General features: G+C 46.2%; 1 protein-coding gene across 2 annotated transcripts; it reads left to right on the top strand.

The window, feature by feature from the left end:
- The first annotated feature begins 19,803 nt into the window (after positions 1-19,803).
- Positions 19,804-22,425, top strand: Jhamt (juvenile hormone acid methyltransferase). Of its 2 annotated transcripts, XM_076799712.1 has the most exons (6): positions 19,804-20,158; positions 20,816-21,026; positions 21,089-21,260; positions 21,517-21,649; positions 21,915-22,062; positions 22,126-22,425. In XM_076799712.1, the coding sequence occupies exons 2-6, from the start codon at positions 20,840-20,842 to the stop codon at positions 22,323-22,325; spliced, it is 840 nt and encodes a 279-aa protein (XP_076655827.1). In that variant the 5' UTR covers positions 19,804-20,158; positions 20,816-20,839; the 3' UTR covers positions 22,326-22,425. The 2 variants fall into 2 exon arrangements, with proteins under 2 accessions (XP_076655827.1, XP_076655826.1); XM_076799711.1 differs by lacking the exon at positions 19,804-20,158 and having other exon boundaries at positions 20,754-21,026.
- Positions 22,426-22,657: the final 232 nt, after the last annotated feature.

Here is a 22,657-nt window from a genome sequence, read left to right as displayed (position 1 = left end):
TCCCGCGCACCATTGCGGATGCATTTTCCAACGAACTTACACACCACCCCTTTTCCATTAATAAACTATCTACAGATCCACACATCAATCCCATACAATTTAACAAAATATATGCAAACCAGACCTTATTCCTAAGCAAACAATTTAACAAAATATAATGTAGGGGTGCACAGACATGGGATATAAAAATAAATCTCAATTCAAAGGTTCCAGAGAAATTAAGGAGTGTCTCAGATATGTCTATAAGGGCTGGAGACCTAGAAATGGGGAGACCTCTTTTAAGTCTGCAAATTCGTTTGAGACAGTTTAACAAAATAAAATATATGCAAACCAGACCTAATGCCTAAGCAAACAATTTAACAAAATACAATATGGGGGTACACAGATATAGGATACAAAGATTAATCTCGGTTCAGAGAAATTAAGGGGTGGTTCAGAGATGTCTATGGGAACTGGAGACCTAGAAATTGGGAGTTCTCTTTTAAGTCTGCAAATTCGTTTGAGACAGTTTACCAAAATGAAACATGGGCAGTTACAATGATATACTCTTGTCTCAAAGATTGCAGTAAAATTAGGGGATGTTTTATGAGGTATCTGTGAGAGATGAAGACCTAGCAATAGGCAGATCTCTTTTAAGTAGTCTGCAGATTAATTTGAGGTATTTAAAAGGTATCTATGAAGGATGAAGCAGTAAATAGATCCCTTTTGGCTAATCCCCAAACTAGTTTTAGACCATTTAACAAGATGAGACTCGATCAACTGCAAAGATACAGTCTTGTTTCAAAGATTCCAATGAAATTGGGGGTTGCTGTCCAGAGGGCTGTAGATCCATATGATAAATGGACCCTTGTTAAGCTGCCTACTAACAATCTCGACTCTGGATCCCACACGAGGCGGTACATTCTAAAACTTAGCTACCTAGAAGACATACAAAAGCAAGTTGGCTGACAAAAATTCCTACACCTCATCTCCCAGGGGGTGGTTTTATCCGAGACCACTTAAAGGTCCACTGTACAGCAAATTCTGAAATCAAAACCTCTAGAGCGTCAACAAACTAGAACTCAAGATCCCATACGACAAAATCTGAAGCATTCCCTCGAACCGTAGGGTAGCTGTCCATCAAGTGTTGAAGATCTATACACCTCTGGATCCTTGTTAAGCATCACGTCAACGAAGTCACCCAGGGGATCGATTCAAGCTGCAGGACCGAAGGCGATTCCGTCGGGGCCGGCCCGACCACGTTCCTCGCATGCAGGAGATCAAACCTGAGGGTGGCGGCGGCGGCGGTGGTGGTGGTGGTAGGATTGAAACACGGCTCTTTCACGCTTGCCACCGCGCCTTCCTTTCAAAGAATAAAGCGAAGTGGAGCGAGTTTCGCGCGCCCGCGTCCGGCTCTGTTTACCGTCGTCCCCGGAAAAACGTTGGAGAACCGCGGGCTCCACCGCGAGAAAGAAAAAGCGAGAAAAGACGAGGAGGAAACACGTTCGAGGAACCTGGTATACGAAGAGGATGGCGAGAGGGGGTGAAGAAGGGGGTGGTAAGAGGAGGAGGAGGCGTAGGTGGAGGTAAAATGACGAAGCCGCCCGGAGGATGAAGAGGAAGAGGCAGCGCGCGAGTAGAAGAGAGGTCTGAGGCGGAGGCAAGACTCGAGGTAGGTTGGGTGTTGCAGACTACGAGAGGGTAGCACTGCAGGGTAGCAGGGGTGTTGCGGGTGTCTGGTCGGGGGTGGTGGTGGTGGTGGTGCAAAGGCAGACGCCTTCCCCGGTTTCATTAACCCCACGCATTCATAATCTCGAGTGTGTGTTGGACGTGCGAATATAGATTGAGATGGGAATGAGACCGTTTTGTCTGGCGGATACTCGAGGCGCGAGAGGCGGCAACGGCGGCCACGAGTGGCCCCGGTTTGTCTCTCAAAAAAGGGGTGAATATCTGAAAGAGGAACTATAACCGGTTAGGCTCGCCGCGGCCTGTTTGGCGGGTAAATAGGCAGCCGATTGGTCTTCGAACCCCCGGAACACGGCGGACTCTTTCCTCGAGTGCTGCGGGGATCTACTCGACGCCTATCCCCGACGATCTAAGCGAATTTTCCAGATCGGATATGCGCCTAATCGACGGAGAGGATGAATCTCCGAGAGCCCTCGAACTACAGATCCAAGGATAACGCGTTGCCTACATCCTATATCTCTCTCTCTCTCTCACTCTCCTTCTCTTCTTCTCCCTCGCCCTCTTTCTCTCTCGCTCTCTTGAACAATTTGCCGGGGTTCGCTGTCTCGTGTCTGCCGATTAAAAGGAAAACAACATCGTCGTCTGGATACGGCTGGAGAGGGCGGAACGGAAGATTCGTGATCCTCCGGGGGGATGGGCAACACGGGAAACGAAATTTCGAAATTGTCGGCAACTGGAGCGTAAAGTGCATCGCGCCGCCGCACTGTGGGACGAAACAACTTGACGACGATCAAAAATCTTTATAGAACATTTCCATGATAACATTTTCTATCTCTGCCGTCGAGCTGGAGGACGAATAAAGACAGGAATACACTACAGAGAAAATACCCACGCTCTAAGGCCACGTGAAATTGTTTTCAATTGTTTTCACCCGACGTGATAGTAATGTGTTCCTACCTTATGAAACATAGAGCGCAAGAGAGATATAGAAAACCTTGATTTTACTTCAAGATAAATTTGAAGAAACTCGAAGAAGACTGACTGATCGTTTCAAGGGACCTGAACTTGATTATTATTTAATTAACAAATGAGATCATGTGTAAGCCTGTGCCCTTTCCTTTACCCTCAATCGAGTATTAACTTACAGAAAGACATTATTACTGTCAACCTATTTCACGGGATTTTTCAATTCCACCCATTTTACAGGAACGGCCCAGAGTGCACCGGGACGAGAAAGCGAGCGGTTCTCTCCGCGAGCGAGAGCTGTTCTCCGCGGAAACCGGGGGTGGTGCTGGTAGTCCCGAGAACAATCGAACAGACGAGACGAAGAGATACCGGCCCCCGGGGGTGGAGAGGATCGAACGAGCTGCGCGCACCGTAAACCGGAAAAGCTGCCGGGGCAGGAACGAATGGGTCGGAAGGAGAAAGAGAGGAATCCGCCGACGGGGGGGACCAGGTGGATAGAAGAAAACCGAAGACCCTCCTCCGCCCCTCGTCCGCCGAGTTCGCTCTCCTCGAAGCTAGTTGCATTTGCCATTGGTGGCTCTGGCTTTGCGATACACACCTAGGGTTGGGTTGGAAGAAGAAGAAGAAGAAGAAGAAGAAGAAGAAGGAAGAAGGAGGATTGGGAAGGTTGACGGGGGAGCTCCGAGGGGTGGGAATCGAGACAGAACGGAAACCGAAAGAGAAACGCTGGAGAACACACCTGGAGGAACGGGAGAAGAACGAGCCGGGAGGACGACGAGGCGACGATCCTCTTCTGGAGAAGGGAAGAGAATGGAAGAGATGACGACGGTTAGAACGGGAATGAGTGGAAAGGGGTTGTGCTGCGCGCGGGCGAATGTCGGCAGGTGGGCAAGAGGGTGAGAGAGTCGGCGAGAGACGACGGAGGAACAGGGTAGGGGGTGGAGAGGGAGAGGGAGACAGAGAATACACGGGTAAGAGAGGGACTGACGGCTTGGGGTGTGCTGTATGTAGCCGGGTCGATTCAGCCCCGGGCACTCGACTCCAAGCTACCTCTATCTGCTGTATTCCCTCTATTCTCTCACTCCCCGCAACCATCGCCACGGTGTTACCTACCGATCGTACCTCCCTTGACTCTCTTTCTCTTTCTCCCTCTCTCTCTCTCTCTCTCTCTCTCTCTCTCTCTCTCTCTTCCTCTCTCTCTCTCCGCGTTCTCTCTCGGTCGCTCTTGCCCTCCGCCATCCACTACCTCGTCCTCCTACTACTACTCCTGTTTCTCCTCTTTCCTCGTCCTCCGCCTCCGCACTCTACAAACGGCCGCCTTTCCAGCCGTCCACCCTCCTGCGGTTCTGCCACTAGGTCCCGATACAACTTCCACAACGACTACTACTCGCGTGTCCCGGCTCCTAGCGTTGCTACCAACCCTGGTTCCGCGAGAGGACTATGGTTCTTCGGGGACGAGAGTTAAGAATTCACTTTGCGATAGGTCGAGATATTGTGTTTAGCTCCGGGGGTGGTTTTTCGGATCTCGGATTGGCTGGGCTTTGGTCTCGGAGACACTTGAGGCTTTGGGTGGTGAGATGCTTATGGCAACCGTGGTTCGATCCGCCAAAATCTCAATTTTTTCACCCTCTTCTGTAAGGTCAAAGTTAATCCTCTTATCGGACTTCCATTCGAATATATTAGAAATTCTAATCACTGTAACCGTACGATAAATCAGTGAGGGGACTGTACCACGGTAAGACTGTACTATGTCTTGAAGATAGTCTAATCGTGTCTTCAAGGATTGTTATTCAGAAAAATTATTAAATAGTATTATCCTGCTAGTTTGATACTGTACTACGCTTAACATTTTGCCTACCCTAACTCTATTACCGGGGTTGTCAACAAATGCGTTGTGTCTATAAAAATATGGATAAACTTCTTCAAAAACCACAGCGAGATTAATCACTTCTCCTGGTGCTAGCCAAATCCTAGGACTCCTTCTTATATCCTACTTTTCCAAAAGAAGACACCTGAAGTTATCGCTACACTACGGATTTCTGCAATCGTCAGAAAAATGAGTAAAAGAAACACAAAACAGTAAATACATTAAAAGAACTTAGAACTGTCATTATATTCAATCTATAAAACCTATTGAAAGAGGAGATCAGTATTTACTTCGCTCCAGTTAGTTGAAATTGAGGTATAGAATTTTTATATTGCATAAAGAGATCTTCCTCCAGAAAGAAGACAAAAATACCCACAAAGGATCATCGAAAACCTAGCCCCTAGCTTCTACAAAACCCAAAAATCCTAAAGACAAAGACGGAGAGCATTCCCAAGAACTACGAGAAGCCTGGATCTCGAAGAGGGCTGAAGAGGGGATTGAAGCAGGGTAGTGTACGTGTCCTTAGCGTTCCAGCAGCGGAAACGGCAAGCAATGGCAGTCGACGTCAGTTGTCGGAATCAGGCGGTACCAAAGTCGGCCCCTTGACTATCGTATCGCTGGGTAGTCGTTCACCTAGGGGCGGGTTCTCCAAGCGGGTCCTGTCGCGGCTACCCCCGCACTCGGGGGTTATTTGTACGCAGACGTAGAGACCAGGTGGTCCTCGTCCGCGCATTGGTTTCTACGTCTGTGCCGTTTGTCTGTCCGTTTGATGACGTCAGTTACGAGGCTCCACCCAAGGTGGTGGTGGATGTGTCCAGAGGGAGAGAGAGAAAGAGAGAGAGAGAGTGAGAGGGTTGGTGGTGCTACACACCTCTGCTGTTCCGGGCAACAGAGGGAACAGAGGGAAAGAGAGAAACACAGAGAGGGTGGTAGCCGTGTCGGCAGAGAGTGGTAGCGACGCTGGCGTCGCGGCGGCAGCGACGGTGGTGGTGGGCGACGACGGGGGCTGTGGTGGTGGTCGAACACGGTGGAAGCTAGATCCTGGAAAGGCGCTTGCGCGAAACCGCCGCCGGATCGTTTATTTGTATCTGTCATTGCCAGCTAAGGGGTAAGAGGAGGGAGAGACCTCTCTCAAGATCTCCCCCTTCCATTTATTCCTCTTATTCCGCCTTCTCCGTCTTTTCCGCCTTTTCACCCCGTTCCACCGCCACCCCCCGCCTCTCTACCCCCGTCGCCCACCCCCCACACTCTCCTCTTTTACTCCTTCGTGTTCTCTTCTCTCCCTTACTGCTGCTGCTGCTGCTGCTACTGCTTCTCCTCGCTCTCTTCAACCCCCTCGACAACCCCTGCGAGCTGCAAGCACGTACGCCGCGACGCCATCGTTTCTACAGAGTGGTCGCGGCGGCGGCGGCGGTGGCGGCGGCGGCTACCGGGCAAACTAATTTATTTCTCGCTATTATGGAATGTTTACCGTTTTCCGTCCGTTCGGTACTCTACGCCGCACAACCCCTCGGAAATACGGAGGGATGCAATGCTGCATTTAAAACTGGAACCACCCCCAACCGACGTCGAGACGCTAACGATGTTTAACCGGAGGTCTTCGAGCATGACGCTTAGAAGTCTAGCTTGAAGAATAAGTTTGCATTCTATGAACTTTGATTATGGCGTTTGGTGCTCAAGGGAGATGCTTGTCACTCTAGCTTGGAGAACAAGCATTGTTTCGTTGACATTTTGTGGTCCCTACGAGTATGACACTAGGAGTTCCATCCCAGTCTTGATTGAAGAATGAACGCCATTTCTTGAATCTTGAAACTGCTGATCCTCTGATTACAAGGCCAAGGGGATGCTCCTCGAATACACCAGACCTGAAATATTAAAGAAATGTTACTTCTCATGAATAAAAAAAGTTCATAAAATTATTGCCTATCCCTCATGCTTCCAAGACGTTACAGAATTATCAGTATTAAGAAGAGGGCCAAAATGGCAGACTCAGAATCGAATAGATCATAGGAGGATTAATTTCTCCCGATGAAGAGATTGGGTTTAAGATGAGAATTGTCTCACAGCCACCTAACTATTCAAGACCTCGAGAAGTCGATCCCCAAGTGCCCAGGATTTAGTTACTAGGTCGTCGATCGCCCAGGCCACGGGTAAGGAGGGGGGAGGGGGAAGTAAGCGTAATCCTTGGCGCTTTTTTATCGGCGATGCCCGATAAGAGCTCGGTACCCTTTCGTTGGAAAGGTCGCCGTTGGAACTTCTTTCCGGGGCTTCGCTTTTAAGTGGCGCCGAATAGAAAACTCCCGGCCGATCCTGCGGTCCAGACTAAAGGGTTTTAACCCACGCTTGCCCTCTCTCCCGTTTTCCTTTCTCCTGTTAGAGGAACGTCGGGGCGAGAAAGATTAAAAGAGAAACTGGGGGGAGGACAAGAAAAAAAGAGTACGTCAGTAGTAGTAGTAGTGGTAGGAGGAGGTGCAAAGAAGAAAAAGGAGAAGGGTTTCGAGGGTGCGATAGACGCGAGCAAGTCGAAAGTGTGCTGCGAACTTGCACAAGCCCCGGCGAAAGAAAAATAGCGGCGGGAACCGCGTAATTTGAAATTCGATTAAGCCGAGTCGGCTTTACCAGCGGGGGTAAATAGTGTTGTAGAAAGGGGTGAAAAGTCGATTTGAGATCGCTCGTTTTGATACTCTCGCTTCTTTTTTGTTCTCCGTGTTGCCCCCCCCTGGATTTTTATAAAGACGTCTCAACGACGAGATTATCGCGCAGCTGTGTGTATTGCGAGTCTTTGTGTGTGTGCATGCGTGTACCGGACGCGAAAAATCAACGTGCCAAACCCCCACCCTATGGAGCCAGCAGCAGCGACTCGAAGAGAGAGAGAGAGAGAGCGCGCGCTTTGATGAAACCAATTAGCTCGTTTTTAACGACGCGCCGTACGAGCCCTCCGGTTTATAGGAGCCCGAGCAAAATGTCAACCCCAAACTGCTCTCGATTCCCCGTTGGCCTGGGGGCCGCGTACAGGTGTTACGCTAACCTTGACTTATAAAAATAAACGGCCCACGCGATCCACCGTAACGGACGTTTTTAATCGGGCCACCCCTAATCCTGCCCAATAAAAGACCGACCATCGAACCACGCTCTCCACCCTGCCTGGTATAATACTGAATTCAAGAACCCCGCAGCTTATAGAAATTCTTTTATCGGCGACGCTTAACTCTTTCGACACCGATTTTGCAACCCCTCTGCCTCCGGGGTTCGGTATTTAGCGATTGTTGTGTGGTAAAGATGATCATTGTCGGAGTTTTTAAGTTTCCCTTGGGGGTGAGTAATTTGTTTCCGGATCTTCATGCGGAATAAAAATCGTCTGCATTAATTGTAAGAAACAGAGCTTAAAGAAAATTGTCATTCTTTCTTTAATCGTATCAACAAGATGAAAATCCAGTAATTTTTGTCATGAATGCATAAAATCCACAGTCTAGTAACACACTCTATAAAAAAGATATATAACTCACGTAATTTTGATTATTTCTCCTTGAAAAAAATTACATATATACTACAGACATCGGTGAATATGTGTGCAAAATCCCAGTGCATATGGTTCAACAGTTTTTCTGAAAAAATTCATGAAACCGTGCCAAAACGGCCTCGAAATCCAGAATACCCCCTTGAAGGAACGGAGAACCGAATGAAAGAATGGTGGAAAAATCACGGGGAATATAGCAAGAATGGAGAGGGATGGTACACAGTAGTGTCTGCACAAATTTAGAAACAATCACCCCTCACAATACTTCACAACCCCGTCTAAATGTTTCAATATTAACGAATCCATCGCAAAAGAAAAACAACTCTTCCCTCCACATCCACCAAATAAGGAGACGAAGAAGAACCTTCATGAAAAACGAAGAAGAAGAAGAACCTAGACACCAAGGAGCAACCTCACAATATTTAACAATTTCGCCTAACTATTTCAAAATCAACGGACCCGCAAAAAAAAATCAACCCTCTCCACCGCGTCTAAGAAAGAGCCTCCACTAAAAACGAAGCAGAAGAACGGATTAAACGGAACGGCACACGAAATGAAAGAAAAGAGGGAAAAATCGCGTTGAAGATAGCGTCGAGAGAGGAACGGCGGTGCAGTAGTATAGGTGGAAGGCAGATTGCAGGGCGGAGGGAAAAGAGAGCTAGTAGGAGTAGGAAGAGAAGTAAGAGGAGAGGAAGAGTAGGAGGAGAGTTTAAGTGCTACCGAGTGTCTACCTCCTTGTGGGATCGAAGCCAGGACTCTCGCTCCGACTCTGTCTGCGTCTCTTTCTCGGATCGAAGCAAGGCGTCCCTCCCTCTTCCTCCGCCTCCCGTTCCTGGTCCTCACCCTGATTCCCCTGTCCCCCGTTTGTGTCCCCGTCCTCGTTTCCCTCCCGGTTTCCCTCTCGACCTCTCTCCGGGACGCACAGACGTCCGTACACAGACAAAGACCACTCCGAGAGGGAGAAACCTCTCTCCTCCCTCGCAAATACACAGATAGAGGGAAACGGGGAGAGGAAATCTCCGTTCCCTTCGTCTCTCTTCTACGAGCTGCGATCCTCTGCTCTCCTCCCGGCCCTCCCTTTCAACCTCTCTCTCTCTCTCTCTCTCTCGTCTATCTTTCTCTGCCGTTGGCTCCGGCGGCGCTCTCTTCGGGCTCTCACTCTCACTCGCTTTCTCCATGTACGTTTCATTCGGGGCGTAACCAACCCCTCTTGAATCCGCATCGCGGCGCCGACAGTCGGCATTCGTCGTGTGCCATTGGCCCCGACGACACCCCAGAACCCAATGGAAAGCGCAAATACCGGAGCCCGACTTCCGGTCCGCGAAACGAATTCGCGAAACCCACGATCGCGCAGGACTCTCTGTCCCACTCGGAACCAACGATCATCCCGAAACGCGGTTTATTGCCACCCCCTGGAGAACCCGGAGCCCTCTCTTCCTCTCTATATTCCTCTCTCTTTTCCATTTATCCCTCACTCTGTGCCACTCTCCTTCTCTCTCTCTCTCTCTCTCTCTCTCTCTCTCTCTCTCTCTCTCTCTCTGTTCCTCGTCTCTCTCCGTTTCCATGTCGTTCCGTTTGCCGTCTCTTTTCCTTTCGCCACACCTGTTCGCAGTCGCAGTCGAATGCCAGAAACTCGACGATTGGTTGTCCAACAGCGGATCCACCCCCGCGCTCGCGTCTTCCATGAAGGAACGCGTTCTTCGAGCACTGCCTGCCTTCCGAGGCGTCGGCGAGGAGGAGGAGCGAGAATGCGCTGACAATTGCATCTGCATCGTTGCTCGGAGACCGGGGCCGTGTTCTCGTTCGCCATTCGCCCAGCGAGACAGAAGAATCCGCCGGGTAATCTTATTCGACCCGGCTCGTAACGACGAACGACGGGATTCATGCGCCCCGGAAATGCGAATTTATGCAGTGCCCGAGACCCGCCTCGAAAACGCATACCAGAAGCGAAATCTTGTCAAGTTTCGCGATTCCGAACCTTCGTTCACCATTGGACACCGCACCATTCCTAGGACTGTACATTTCAGGTGTTTTGGACCGTTCGCTGATTCATTTACTTCCTGATCAATTATTTACTTTGCTGATTCGAAGGTACTTCCCTTGGAAGCATGTGAATGTTTCTATTGATGCTAATGCAACTGCTGTTCATTTAATTAGTTCCCCAGAAACTGAGCAACCGTATGACGATTTTATACAGCGAATCCTGTATAAAAGTGAGCTATCCCTCTCGAAAATTGATAGACCACTGCAATTTACCTGTAACAGAAATGAGTGCTCAAAATATAAAACAATAAAAAGAACTAAACACTACCTACTACCTAATACCAAATTAATCTGTTAGTTCCAGTGATAATAATTTTAGTAAATTGAAAATAGTGCTTCTACCTTCTGTCCACCTTTTATTTTCAATCGTGCCCACCCATTTTCCTGCAGAATGCACAAACAGAAGTCACTCAAGCCTAGCACGTACTCATTGAATGCACCGAGCGAGTCTCTGAAAAACGGCGCAGTAGTATGAGCACGCTATAATCAGACGGCAGACCGTTTCGGTCTGCGGGACCGGCCAGTAGACGATTAGGTTCAAGACAAGCGACAGGGGTGCTACAGGATTACCACAGAAGGATCAACACACAGCCATTCACGTCACATATCAAAAGCTCCCCCTAAAAATCGCATGAAAACAGTTCCCTAAACGCTTCCCGGGCGGAGCGAAAAAAAAGGAGTTTGCTGTGCCGGTTACTTAGCCGGGGAGGATCTTTTTTTCACGCGGGGAATAGGTGCACCGAAAGATGCCGGAGGTGTTGAATGCGATTGCGTTCCCTATCGATCCCGAAACAGAGTCTTCTTAAAGAGATGTAGCACTATCTTCCTCCGCGATACAACGCGATACACTCGCCTTAAAGACTAGAAAACTGGCCTTTCCAACTGGAGGACTAGACTCCGAAAGAATTGCACTGTTAACCATGTTATACTCTTCAATCCTGAGGTCTCAGAGAGACTGGGAATTTTATGATCTTTGAATAAATGATGCGAGCTGAACGCTGTGAATTCTACGACAGTCTTTTAAGGGGTTACAGCACCCTCCGAGGGTGGAAATGAGAGTCTCGCTAAATTTTTTTACGGGAAATGAAGTATTCTGAAGGATTTTCCGCCTCAGTGAAACGGTACGCTCCTTCAATAGAATTTCGTTTACCTATGCTGAATCCTCAGAAATAGAGAAAATGGCGGCGTTTGGTACTCTTGTCGCCTGGTGTCAATGATCCTAAGCAGTGAAACGAAGCAGAAGAGATTCAGTGTTCGAATAAAATTGCTGGATGAAAAGGAAGGTTCGCTCCGTACTCTAATCAGGCCCGTCTCCCGGACCCTAAATTGTTCCTCGGACAAGGATTCGTGAATAAAGGTGGGGCAGAGAGTGTCGAAAGAATATCCCGCGGCTATAATTCTTTCTTGATTCTCTCGTTCGGCTGGTCGCGAATTCTTGCGGAGAAACAGGGTGCCGCGGGACGAGCCACGGTATTGAATAATACCAGAGGCGGCCGGCTCCAGCGAGAGAACCATCCATTTAAAATGTCTCCCTTAAATCTCCAACACCACCGGCAACCACCACACCATCACCGCCGCCGCCGCCACCATCTCCGACCTCTACAGAGAGGCAGAGAGAAAGAGAGATGGTAAAGAGAGAGAGAGAGAGAGAGAGAGAGAGAGTGAGTGAGAGAGAGAGAGAGAGGTAGAGACTTTCAGTAGTCGCCTCCAACCTCACCCGACCTCCTCGAACCTCCTCCCGTGACCTCCCTCGCGCTCTGCCACCGGTTTCTTCCACCCCTCACTTTTATATCCGCCTAAATCCATCCATTTTAAATGACGGATATTTTCTCCGAGCGACTGTATGGATTTTCATACTTTCCCGCTGAACCGGAGCCCGTGCATACACCGCCGCGCCGCGCCGGCCCGCGTCCGTTTAATATTTTCCACCAACCAAGGGGTTGCTCGTACGGATGGGGTGGAGTGTGGCACAGGTAGACCTCCGTTTGAGCAAATCGGTGCAAACAATTCGCTGGTACCTCGAGGAAGCACGTACCTTCACTATTTTTTAAGATATTCACTATTCTTCAATATTTCATTCACAGGATTATTTGTCCTCACTTAAGGGATATTCTGGTTCTTCCGATCAGTAGAAAGGCCGGAAACATACTCTAAAAATATATAACTCATGTAATTTCAATTATTTTTGCTTGAAAAAAATCACACATATGCTTCAAATACTAATCAAAATGTATGCAAAATACCACCGCAAAAGGTTCAACAATTTTTCTGAGAAAGATCCGCAAAATCCATGCGAAAATAAGAACACCGGCTCAACTAGCTCATTTAAAAAATTAATGCAACAGTAATGCATAATATTAGAATCCTCTTTGCAATGCCATGTAATCATATCGCTATTGACTAATGCAACACAAATCAGCAAAACAAGTATCTACCGATACAAAAGTCAGTGTGTGTCTGTAGAGTCTGACTCCGCACAATACAACAAATGATTAAAAATGCAAACTGAACTTATGATCTGATTCCTAATCTGGCAACGACCAATCTGATGGTTCCATGAGCTAGCGAAGAGCAATTGTCTCGGAGTTCTTTTTTTAAGAATGATTCATCTTCCGGCGACGGAATTTTTGAAGAAACCTGGGAGGAAGAGGGGTCACCGATGAATCGAAAGGTCTCGGTTGCGGACAATGTGCCACCGGCAACGACAACAACGACTATGACAATGGGCAAGGATGAAAGAACGGTCGTCGCCAGTCAAAGGAGAATAAGAGCATAAGAAATGCTGGTGAGGTCGTGGTGGGTGCGATATAGTTCGACTATGGAAAATAGGCATTATACTCCCCCTCGTTCGTGTTTTGACTATCGTTCGGAATTGGTAACTATGTTTACTTCTAGGTCGATGTTTTGGTACTCTTGGCGGTGAGATGGAGAAAACGATGTTCCTCCGCTTACCGATGGTCTTTAGGACATGCAGACTTGTTTCTTGGTACCTAAAAATATCAAAGTTAGAATTAGATGATTTACTGACCAGAGAATCTCTTACATAACTGTTTCAGTTAAAAAATCTTCGATTTTCTTCTTCCTGTCCGATAACTTTCTTTAAATTTCGTTTTGCTTAAAAAGAAACTAACATGCAGCAATAAAAAAAATTGTGTAGCATTCTATAAACTTAGAAGGGTGTTCAAGAATTTTTTGAAATTTTTCTGAGACCCAGAAAAGCTAACAAAAACTTGTGCAGACCACCCAAGTTCGCAGACGACGTTAATAATGAAGTTACAGTCGCAGACTTAATTATACCCCATAATGAGCTAATTCTCCTCAACAACTCCTATCTTAATTTAATGTCACAGCTTGAAGAAATTGTCTCTGGCAATCTGTAGGAGAATGGGAGGGCTGTTACGGGCCGAATTGGAAGTCGAAGGTGTCCAGACGCCGATCGCGGAGTTCATCGTGCGAGAGCATGATTCCATCAGGCAGCTCTTGCTGAAGAGAGAGGCTCTGGCTCTCCGGGTTGGTGTATAGGAAAGGTCAGCGTGTAACCCGCAATAATTACAAGTCCGGTACATTATGCACGGTCGGCCGAATGCGGAAGGAACGTCAGGTCTCCGGCGTCGGGGCTCCTTTGGGCCGAGCTCTGCGCGAAGGGGACGCCGCCTTCTTCCATTAATCTCGCGGCAATCGAAATTAGCATAATTGACGGAGCGGAGAATAGCGGCCTGTTCGACTCCGAAACGCCATCTCGTATAATCTCTCCATATATCTCACTCAGTGTTTTCCGATAAAGCACGCATCCGCGGACGAGGACCATCGACCCCGCCGCCGATCCTACTTTACGGCCCAGACGACTCTCCTTCCTGAAGAAAACCTTCAAACAATCCCTTGACAATTAGGCGAAACAATTTGGAAATCTTCCTGAAGAGTCCTGGATTTTTCAGTGTACCCTTCAAGTAGCTGTCCTTCTGAATTGCTGGCCCTTGGGACCAGTTAGCTCAAGTGTGTTACATCAGAGTGCTGATCTAGATTGAGGCTACACTGTGCACAATACAATTTCGTTAGAATTTTGATCCACTGGTTATTACTGAATTAGAAATCAATACAGCCTTCTGCAGGGCCACTAAAAATGAATAGCCCCGTAGGAATTAATTCTGGCGGAGAAAAGAGCTCACAGCAATTTTATTTCACCTGTGAAACATTGTTCCTAAGATTCATCCCCAACCCTCGTGTACTATTCGGTTCAACGAGCTCGAAAAATGAACACCTATCTTTAAATACATCCTCCTCACCGAGGATAAACAAATTAATATAATACTAACGTTCCACATATCCAGAATAACCAAACGAAAGCCCAGAATCTCCTTGAACAGAGGCATCTTTCCGTCAATTCAATTTCGAAGATGGAATTGAATGATTTTATGAAAAATCTACGAGGGTAAACAAATTGCTCGGCACACGAGGCGCTAATCGATGCTGTTAATCGTCGGCCGGCGCGTTCAATTAATATTTATGTGTCATCGTGCGAGGCATCCACGTGCAGTGTCATCGTGCATTCTTTTTCCGCGTGGCCGGCGTATCTGCCACGCGTGACCCGTTATTTTTATAATCCGCGGCCTTTCGCGCCGCGGACCGTGATTAAGTCAATTAAACTGGAGCGCGATAATTCCAAAGTATTTTTCCCTGAACGATCGGAATCCGGAAATCCTCGTGAATCGGCTGATATCCTCGACTATGTGTGTACCCTTGAGGCCGAGCTTATCTACCGTTCGCCACGTATTTGCGTTTCGGACCCGTATTTACGTATGCGCGGACACACGTTTCAACCCTCTACGAACCGGTCGATATGGGGGCCACTTTCTTAATCAAACAGGTCGATCGGGATCGCCTGTTTTCGTGTATTACGCCTACGTTCTTCCGGGGAGTGGATTTTCTTAGGTCTGTCGCGATTATGGCCTGCTCGGACGATTATTTCAGTTTTCTCGCGGTTTCAAACTCTCTTCTGACGATCTTCCTTGGCAAGAGAACTTGAAATCTGATAATAGCGAAATTTTTGTATTCGATTTTGAGTCTCGCTTCAATCGTCCCCGCTTACTAGATTGCGGATTTGATGCGTTTGTGATTCGCATGAGTTGGTGAGATCTAAAACAGTGTAAGAATTAAGGAGCAGTCGTTTGCATATTACTTGAAATATATTGTGGCTTAATAATACAGCATTGTGTTCGATACTTTCAGGCGGCAAGAGACCACGTTCGAAGCAGTCTTTGGATCGAAAGAAGCTTATTAGAGCGAGAAAATCGTCCCAGAAGCTTCCACGTTCATTTCGAATGACTGATCTCGTGTGGAAAAGCTCCAGGAAGGTTGTTGTTCGTTTCCCTGTACGGTTCGGCAGAGCTGCTTCTTCTGAAAACGATTGAAACGTGTTTCATTGATGGAAAAAGATGCGTTGGTGACGCGATGGCTCTGGTTTCCGGTGTTGTCGCGACCACGGAAGCGTTCCTCGAGCAAGAGTATGCAACGATCGCGGGACAAAGAGGGGGACAAAGAGAGAGAGAGAGATTGTCGGTCGAAGAAAGGAGAGAATAATGCCGTAGCATGGCGGAAGATGGTCGCCGGGGAGGATAGAGGGGCGGTTTGGCGGTGGAGAAGGAAGATGGATGCGAAACTCGCGAGGCAATGATAGATAGAGAACGCCTCTGCCTCTCGCGACCTCTCGCACCTTTTCTTCGGGAGGATCTTCTATCAGTGCCGGCCTCTGCTTCTCCGTTACCCATGATTCCTCTTCGCCCTTAACCCTTCAGCTACCAGGGAGAATGATCATCCAGAGAACTATCGCGCACAGGCGCAATTTTTCAGAGGGGAAACACGATTTCAATGAGATTCGTCTTCCAATTTTTCACGTTTGACTGTAAATTAAGTTTTCACTCCAATTTCTACTGTTACAGTCATCTTTGAGCTTCTCACATTTATCTTTAAACATTCCTCTAACTTCCGAGTCCAATTTTTGCTGTGGTTTTGTCAAAATGGCCGAGAAAGGGGTATTAAAGAATTAGGTATTACGTGTAAGGTATGTTAGGTATTAAAAAATTGAAGTATTCAAGGTTTGAACTCGCTTGTATACTCTGATTGACTACAGAAAGGGTGAATAATGAGTGAATGGATTTTTGGAATTTTTGGGCGGATTACAAGTATTGTTAGAAACTGTGCACTCTATAGGCAAGACTGTAAGAGCGATTAAAAAATTGTAGACCTTACAGGACAGGCTGTAAAAGCTGTCAAAAAATTATACTCTAGAAAAGATCTTAAGACCTGTTAAAAATTGTGGCCTCTGTAGCAAAGACTGTAGAAGCGATTCAAAAATTGTAAACCCTACAAGACAGGCTGTAGAATCCATTACAAAACTGAAGACATTCTTAGGACCTTTTAAAAATTGTAGACTCTGTAGCAAAGACTGTAGAAGCAATTTAAAAATTGTAGGCCCTCTAGGAAAGATTGTAGAACCTCTTAAAAATTGCAGACAGTATACAAAAAATTTTGTTCAAAAATTGTAGCAGTTTCATTCAGTCAGGCTTACAATTTAGTAATGAACGAACCTTTGCCTACTACTAGATACTTCTTTCGAAAGGATTAAGTGATTCAATCTTGTACAAACATCATGCTTTCTGAGCAGAGACAAACCATCCCCTGATAAGTCATCAACCAACAGTTCTAAAAATGATAAATATTCTAATATTAGGCAATATTTTCAGAGCCAACCAGAAGAAGTCTCCCAGAGCGGAGTATCGCAAGGTACCCTCGTTTTTAAATTTCAACGATGACTCGCCGATTCGTGAGCTGTCAGACGATCAGCAAAAAGTCATCGCGAAGGGATTGGAGGTTCGCGGTTGAACGAGTCGCCTCCGAAGCGTCGCTCACATCCATCCTGAAGGGAGTTTCGCGAGGCGGACGCGTGCCGGGGCCCTGGTGTTCGCGAAATCGTCCCTGGGCCTCGAGGAACCACTACTTTTTCTCTGTGTCCCGTTGCTTCGGCTAAAACCCTTGTATCGAATGAACGCCCGATAGAAAGGGAGAGAAATATAAAGAGTGGGAGCGAGAGAGAGAGAGAGAGAGAGAGAGAGAGAGAGAGAGAGAAAGAAAGCCGGAGGCTTTGATAAATGACTGACGCGGAAAAAAATCCGCGTCGATACGTCTTGCTCGAGAAGACGCGCGTGGAACGAGCTGGGGGCGGAGAACGATCTAGGAAATGTTCTCTGGGACCTCGCGCGAATTAACCATTTATTTTTATTTTGCAAATTGATGTACAATTTTTCCTTCGTTGTACAAACCCACGGTAACGTGAGGTACGGCACGAGGTCTTTATATTATTCTACTTGTTCGTCGTTTCGTTTTCATAAACTAATCAAGTTCCAGCGACTTGTTGCAAAAAGAAAGCTTCAAACTTTAAATCTAGAGTAGACACGTTTGAATGCATAAATACCAAACTATGAAAACTCATACAAAATCCATATCACAAAAATGATCTACCACCTTGCGTCGTCTTCCACGATTTGAAAACTCGAATGCGAATGCAAATATAGAAAAATGGTATCGTGTAAAATGCAAGGGTTGAACGACACTTTTCAAGTGGGCGAGTGTCCGACCGTGTCCAGAGGGCATTCGCATAAGGGGACCAAGGGTGTCCGGCAACGAGGGCTTTTAATAGTGCGAGGAATAGAATGTTTGCGCCCCGACAGGCTGACGGTTCAATTTCCTAACAATACCTTAACGACGAGCCGCGTAGGAGCGGCGAACGCGACGTGCAGGTAAATATTTGACGAGTGCGTGGACTTCTCGTCGAAACGACGGCTGTAAGGAACGGCTCAAGATGAATTATATCGTACACCTAGTGGACGATCTACGAAGACTAAACTACACGTCCACGGTTCGGCTTCGATGTTCGGGAACACGTTCGTTTCTTGTACAAACGGTGCGACAGGTGAGCGTCGAGTTAGACGCTGTTGTGTACCTTCGTGAGCGGACGAACCGGAACCGGAAAAGCTGTGGACGTCGAACGAACTGTTGGATTCCGGGTCTGAAAATCGAGTACAACAGTTTATAACAAAATCGAGAAGATTAAGTACACTTATTTCAGTTAAGTACACGGTGGGGAGTTAAGGTACAACGACGTGACCTTCTGCACTTGAGTATACAAGAAAGGACTCTGAATATATATAGTTTTTTAGAGGAAAATGTGAAGAATCTGTTTCGTCCTAATGGTTCAAGTGTTTTTGCTGACGTATATTAGTTAGAGTATGACGTGTTCGACAGTGTATGACGTGTACTAGTTACTTTCTCCTCCTCCTCCCCCTAAAGGAAAGTTACAACTCTGTAGGCGTGAATTCGGGTCATTGCACAACTGGTTGCAACATTTTATTCGAGAAATGTATTAATAAAAATGCGAGAGTAGTTGGATCGATGTGAGAATGTTGAGCCGGACTTGTGGGAGGCTTTGTCTAACATCTCAGAGTGTGCAGCTATTCAAATCAGTCTTTTTTTTATACTCCTCCACCTTTCACCTTGCTGGAATATACCTCCCCTGCTGACCTAACCAGTTCTTTTTCAGGTTTAATCCTGTTGTCCTAGGTCAGAATATTTCCGTGAGCTCTTAAATCCATGCTTACGCCCTCGCGGCCCTTTGTATGCGTTCTAATATTTTTTACTTGGTCCTACGGTCCTTTCTAAAGCCTCTATCATTTTTTGAACTGGCCCTACAATCTTTTCTACAGCCTCCATCGTCTTTTAACGGGTCCTACAATCTTTTCTACAGTCTCTATAATTTTTTCACAGGTCCCGCAATCATTCCCACAGTCCCTGTCGTTGCTCAACAGATTGTACAATTTTCTTAGGGCCGCTACAATTGTTTAACAAATTCGACAATTTTTCAACAGATCCCGCAGCCTATTCTATAGCGTTTATGATTTTTCCACGGGCTCTAGAATTTTTTCTATGGGGTCTACAATTTTCCACAGCTTTTACAATGATTCACCAGGCTCTGCCAACTTTCTCGCAGGCAATTAAAATTCCAATAGTTCATTTTCTCCTTTTGCTTCTTATCATGCACTCGTGATTCGCGTGACAGTTTCAGGAGTGCCATCGAGCGGATGTTGTCCGCACAGCAACGAATTCAGCGAGACCCGCCGATGCATTCCAAAGCAGTCATCGAACCCGGATAAAACCTTTGACAACGTCGTCCTCGGTTCGCGAAGGGCTCGAAACAGGAAAACGGAATTAAAATGCACGATCGAACTCTGTCCAGGATTCCCCTAACACCGGTGGCGTTAGCGTGTCTACAAAGCAGTCATTGAAGCACCCCACCCCCCTCTAAAACCTTCGACGATCCCTAGGACACGTCGCAAAGGGCCGGTTTGTTGGATACACGTAATCGGAATCTAAATGCGCCCCGTTTGCAATCCTGACGCATCCCGTGATCCTCCGCTTCCTGCGGAAGGGTCGTTGAACCGTCGGACATGGCCACGGTCAAAATTTTGGACGTTGAGCCTCCACGAAACATGCCCGAGAGATTAAGACGTGGGGGGAGGGTGGAGAAAAGAGAGAGAGAGAAAGTGCAGGAAACGATGAAGACGAAGACGAGGAAACTGAGAAGAAAGAAAGAAGAATGAAACGGACGGATGGGGGAGACGGTGGGAGCCGGAAAGTTGTTTGTACGAGTCGCCGAATATAAATACGAAACCCCGGGCTAAAAGTCACCAGTGGAAGAAGCGACGGTACGTTGGACCGGTCGTCGGGTTCCTGAAGATCGGGCGCGACTAGACAAATTCAAAGAAATTGGCTGCGGAGATCGGGAGATCGCTGATTTTGACATACATCCGGTTCGGTTCGATTTGGACGCTCGTGCAGATTTAAATTTGCTGATACGAGCAATACAGACAATAACAACCAGATAGCAGACAGTACACAGAAGAGATAGTAACAGAGATACCATCAAGAGACGCCCAATTCCATTGATTTTGCTGTTTCCCAATCATCAATATTGCAACAAAACTTGTTACAAACAAGAACAGAAACTAAACCTAAGCACATTGTCAGCATCTGGAGACTCCAATTCAAATGTACATCCATTTTACTGCAGCCCGATTTAAAAAATAATATCAAAAGCCTCTAGAAAGACGATAGTTGAAGAGCTCGGGACAACAAACGCTCGATTTCGACGTGAAAGAACAAATTTCTTCGATAGTTCGGTGCAACAAACGGTCATGTCATGAGACGTTTCTGACTGTTTGTTGCTCCGAACGAGATGAAATTCTCCCAATAATTTCTCGATATTCTTATAGATACGTTCGGTGCAACAAACGGTTAACGATTTGAACTTTCCATTTATTCAGTAAAAACATTAAAAAACAATTAACGATATACTTATTTTCATCAAGAAAAGTAAAGGTTAAGTTCGTTATACCAACCACAATGTGCTGATGGTATGTATTTTGATAACAATTTTTTCACATCATACTGCCCGATCGCTACTGTGTGTTGTAAACGTGTGAGTATCTTGATTTTACGCGGATATCGAATGACACACAAGTTCGAGGAAACAAACGGTTACGGATAAGGATTGTTTACAGTCGCTCTGACTGTGTGTTCCTCCGAAAGATTCAAAAGTCTATAAGTGAGCAGTTATATAGAAGCCGAGCATAATATAACGGTCGAGCAGTTTGTTGCCCTCAGTTCTTCAGTTCACTGGGTCCGAGTAACATCGCTTTCTAACGCAGAAAATATAGGCAAAAGTGTGCAAAATGTATATGGTCGAGGAATACGTGAACGCCAGCAAGTTCCAGTACAGGGACGCGCTCGAAGTGATCGAGGAATTTGAGAAAGAGATTTCGGAGATGCGGGGCAAGTGTGTAGACATCGGTTGTGGGCCTGGGAACGTCACCAAGACGCTGCTTCTGCCGAAGCTCGCGCCGGAAGCTGAACTAGTTGGTAAGACACCTGTTTGCATGCTCCAATTCCGCGTGGTTTCTTAATGTTTTTACGATTTCCAGGAGCTGATATATCGAAAAATATGGTCGATTATGCGAGAGAAAAGTGCGCCGGCGAGAAGAGGCTGTCGTTCATCTGTTTGGACATTGAGACGGAGAATCTGCCTAAAGAGTTGGTGCACCATTTCGATAGTGTGTTTTCTTTCTTCTGTCTTCACTGGTGTCAAAGTCCACGGTACATTTTATTCATCTTCTCACGATATTTCGTTAACAATCAGAGGATTTTTAAGGTTTCGGTATACTTGAAATTTGACGACTGAAATGATACATTGGAATCAGATTAGATGAATAGGAATGTAAGGAACAAATGTGTAGGGTTTAACACGTAGATTTTATAAAACTAACAATATATTTTTTAGTCTGATTTGTAGCCGTCATTTCGGCGGTTTCCGTAAATCTAGTGTTAAAATGATTTACCTGTGACCATCTAGGAAGGCTTTCAATAATATCTGCAAGATGATGCGACCTGGAGGCACTGCTTTGACCATGTTCCTGGCTCACCACAACGGCTTCGATGCCTACAAGCACCTCTACGATAATCCGCTGTACCGACCATACATGCAGGTAAAAATGAACGACTACAAGAGCTACAGATATATCTTATTAAGTCCACAATAATGAAACAATTTTAATCTAAGATAAAATCCGCTACTGATAACAGAACCATTGTTATCAACCACCAATCTACTGCTCTCCCACTCAACGAGCAGCTGTATGATTCATATAATTAAAATTGGACATTTCATAGCGTCCTCTTTCGTAAAAACAAGAATTGTGCTAGCTTTCAAATCTCAAACTCACCAATAAACAATAGTATTGTGTCTCGCAGGATATGGAGCATTACGTGCCCTGCTACCATGAATGCAACGATCAAAGGTCCGCCTTAAGGAAGATTCTGGAGGAAACGGGATTCGAAGTTCTGCACTGCAGCAAAAGACAGAGGAACTACATTCACCAGAACAGACAGGCTCTAAAGAGTAAGGAAAAAAAGTCAAATAATTAAACAGGGATTCAGAGCAATAACACAAGAATCATTACAGATCACATAACAGCGGTCAACCCATTCGTCACTCGTCTTCCAGAGAATCTTCGAGACGAGTTTATAGAATTGACAACTCAGGAAGTCATCAAACAAAAGATTATCTTCAAAGACCAGAATGACTGTCCTAGTAAGGAGGAAAAAATCTTGGATATGTATGAGACTTTTATCGCTTATGTCAGGAAACCTTTAGACTCGTGAAAACCGTATCTTGATATGCTTCGATTCTTGTTATACTTCGCTGGGACTTATGCTTCACTGTTATACTTCACTACCTTATGTTTTATTGATAATAAAGATGCGCAAAATAAATCAGTCTTTTTGTTACAACTCTCCTAAACCTTCATAGGCATCCTCATAGCAATCTTTATGCAATCTAAAAATTGTCTGCATCAATTAGGAGTTACATAAAAATTGATTTCTACTGTTAATAATTTTAATAGTAAATAATGTGCTACTAATATTAAATTCATCCGATGTTTCTCCTGTTTTGTTCCATTTTTTGCCATAAGTGCATAAAATCCCCAGTCTAG

The sequence above is a fragment of the Halictus rubicundus genome, chromosome 13, assembly GCF_050948215.1.
Source record: "Halictus rubicundus isolate RS-2024b chromosome 13, iyHalRubi1_principal, whole genome shotgun sequence".
NCBI classification, from domain to species: domain Eukaryota; kingdom Metazoa; phylum Arthropoda; class Insecta; order Hymenoptera; family Halictidae; genus Halictus; species Halictus rubicundus.
The sequence above is the reverse complement of the archived record's forward strand: the minus strand, read 5'-3'. Positions and strand labels throughout refer to the sequence as shown.

What these genes read in the sequence shown, in the direction of transcription:
- Jhamt (XM_076799712.1), top strand. Translation starts at nt 20,840, where the DNA reads ATGTATATGGTCGAGGAATACGTGAACGCCAGCAAGTTCCAGTACAGG. An exon ending in CACTGGTGTCAAAGTCCACG is followed by an intron (nt 21,261 to 21,516) that starts GTACATTTTATT and finishes GTGACCATCTAG; the next exon opens with GAAGGCTTTCAATAATATCT. An exon ending in TGTACCGACCATACATGCAG is followed by an intron (nt 21,650 to 21,914) that starts GTAAAAATGAAC and finishes TGTGTCTCGCAG; the next exon opens with GATATGGAGCATTACGTGCC.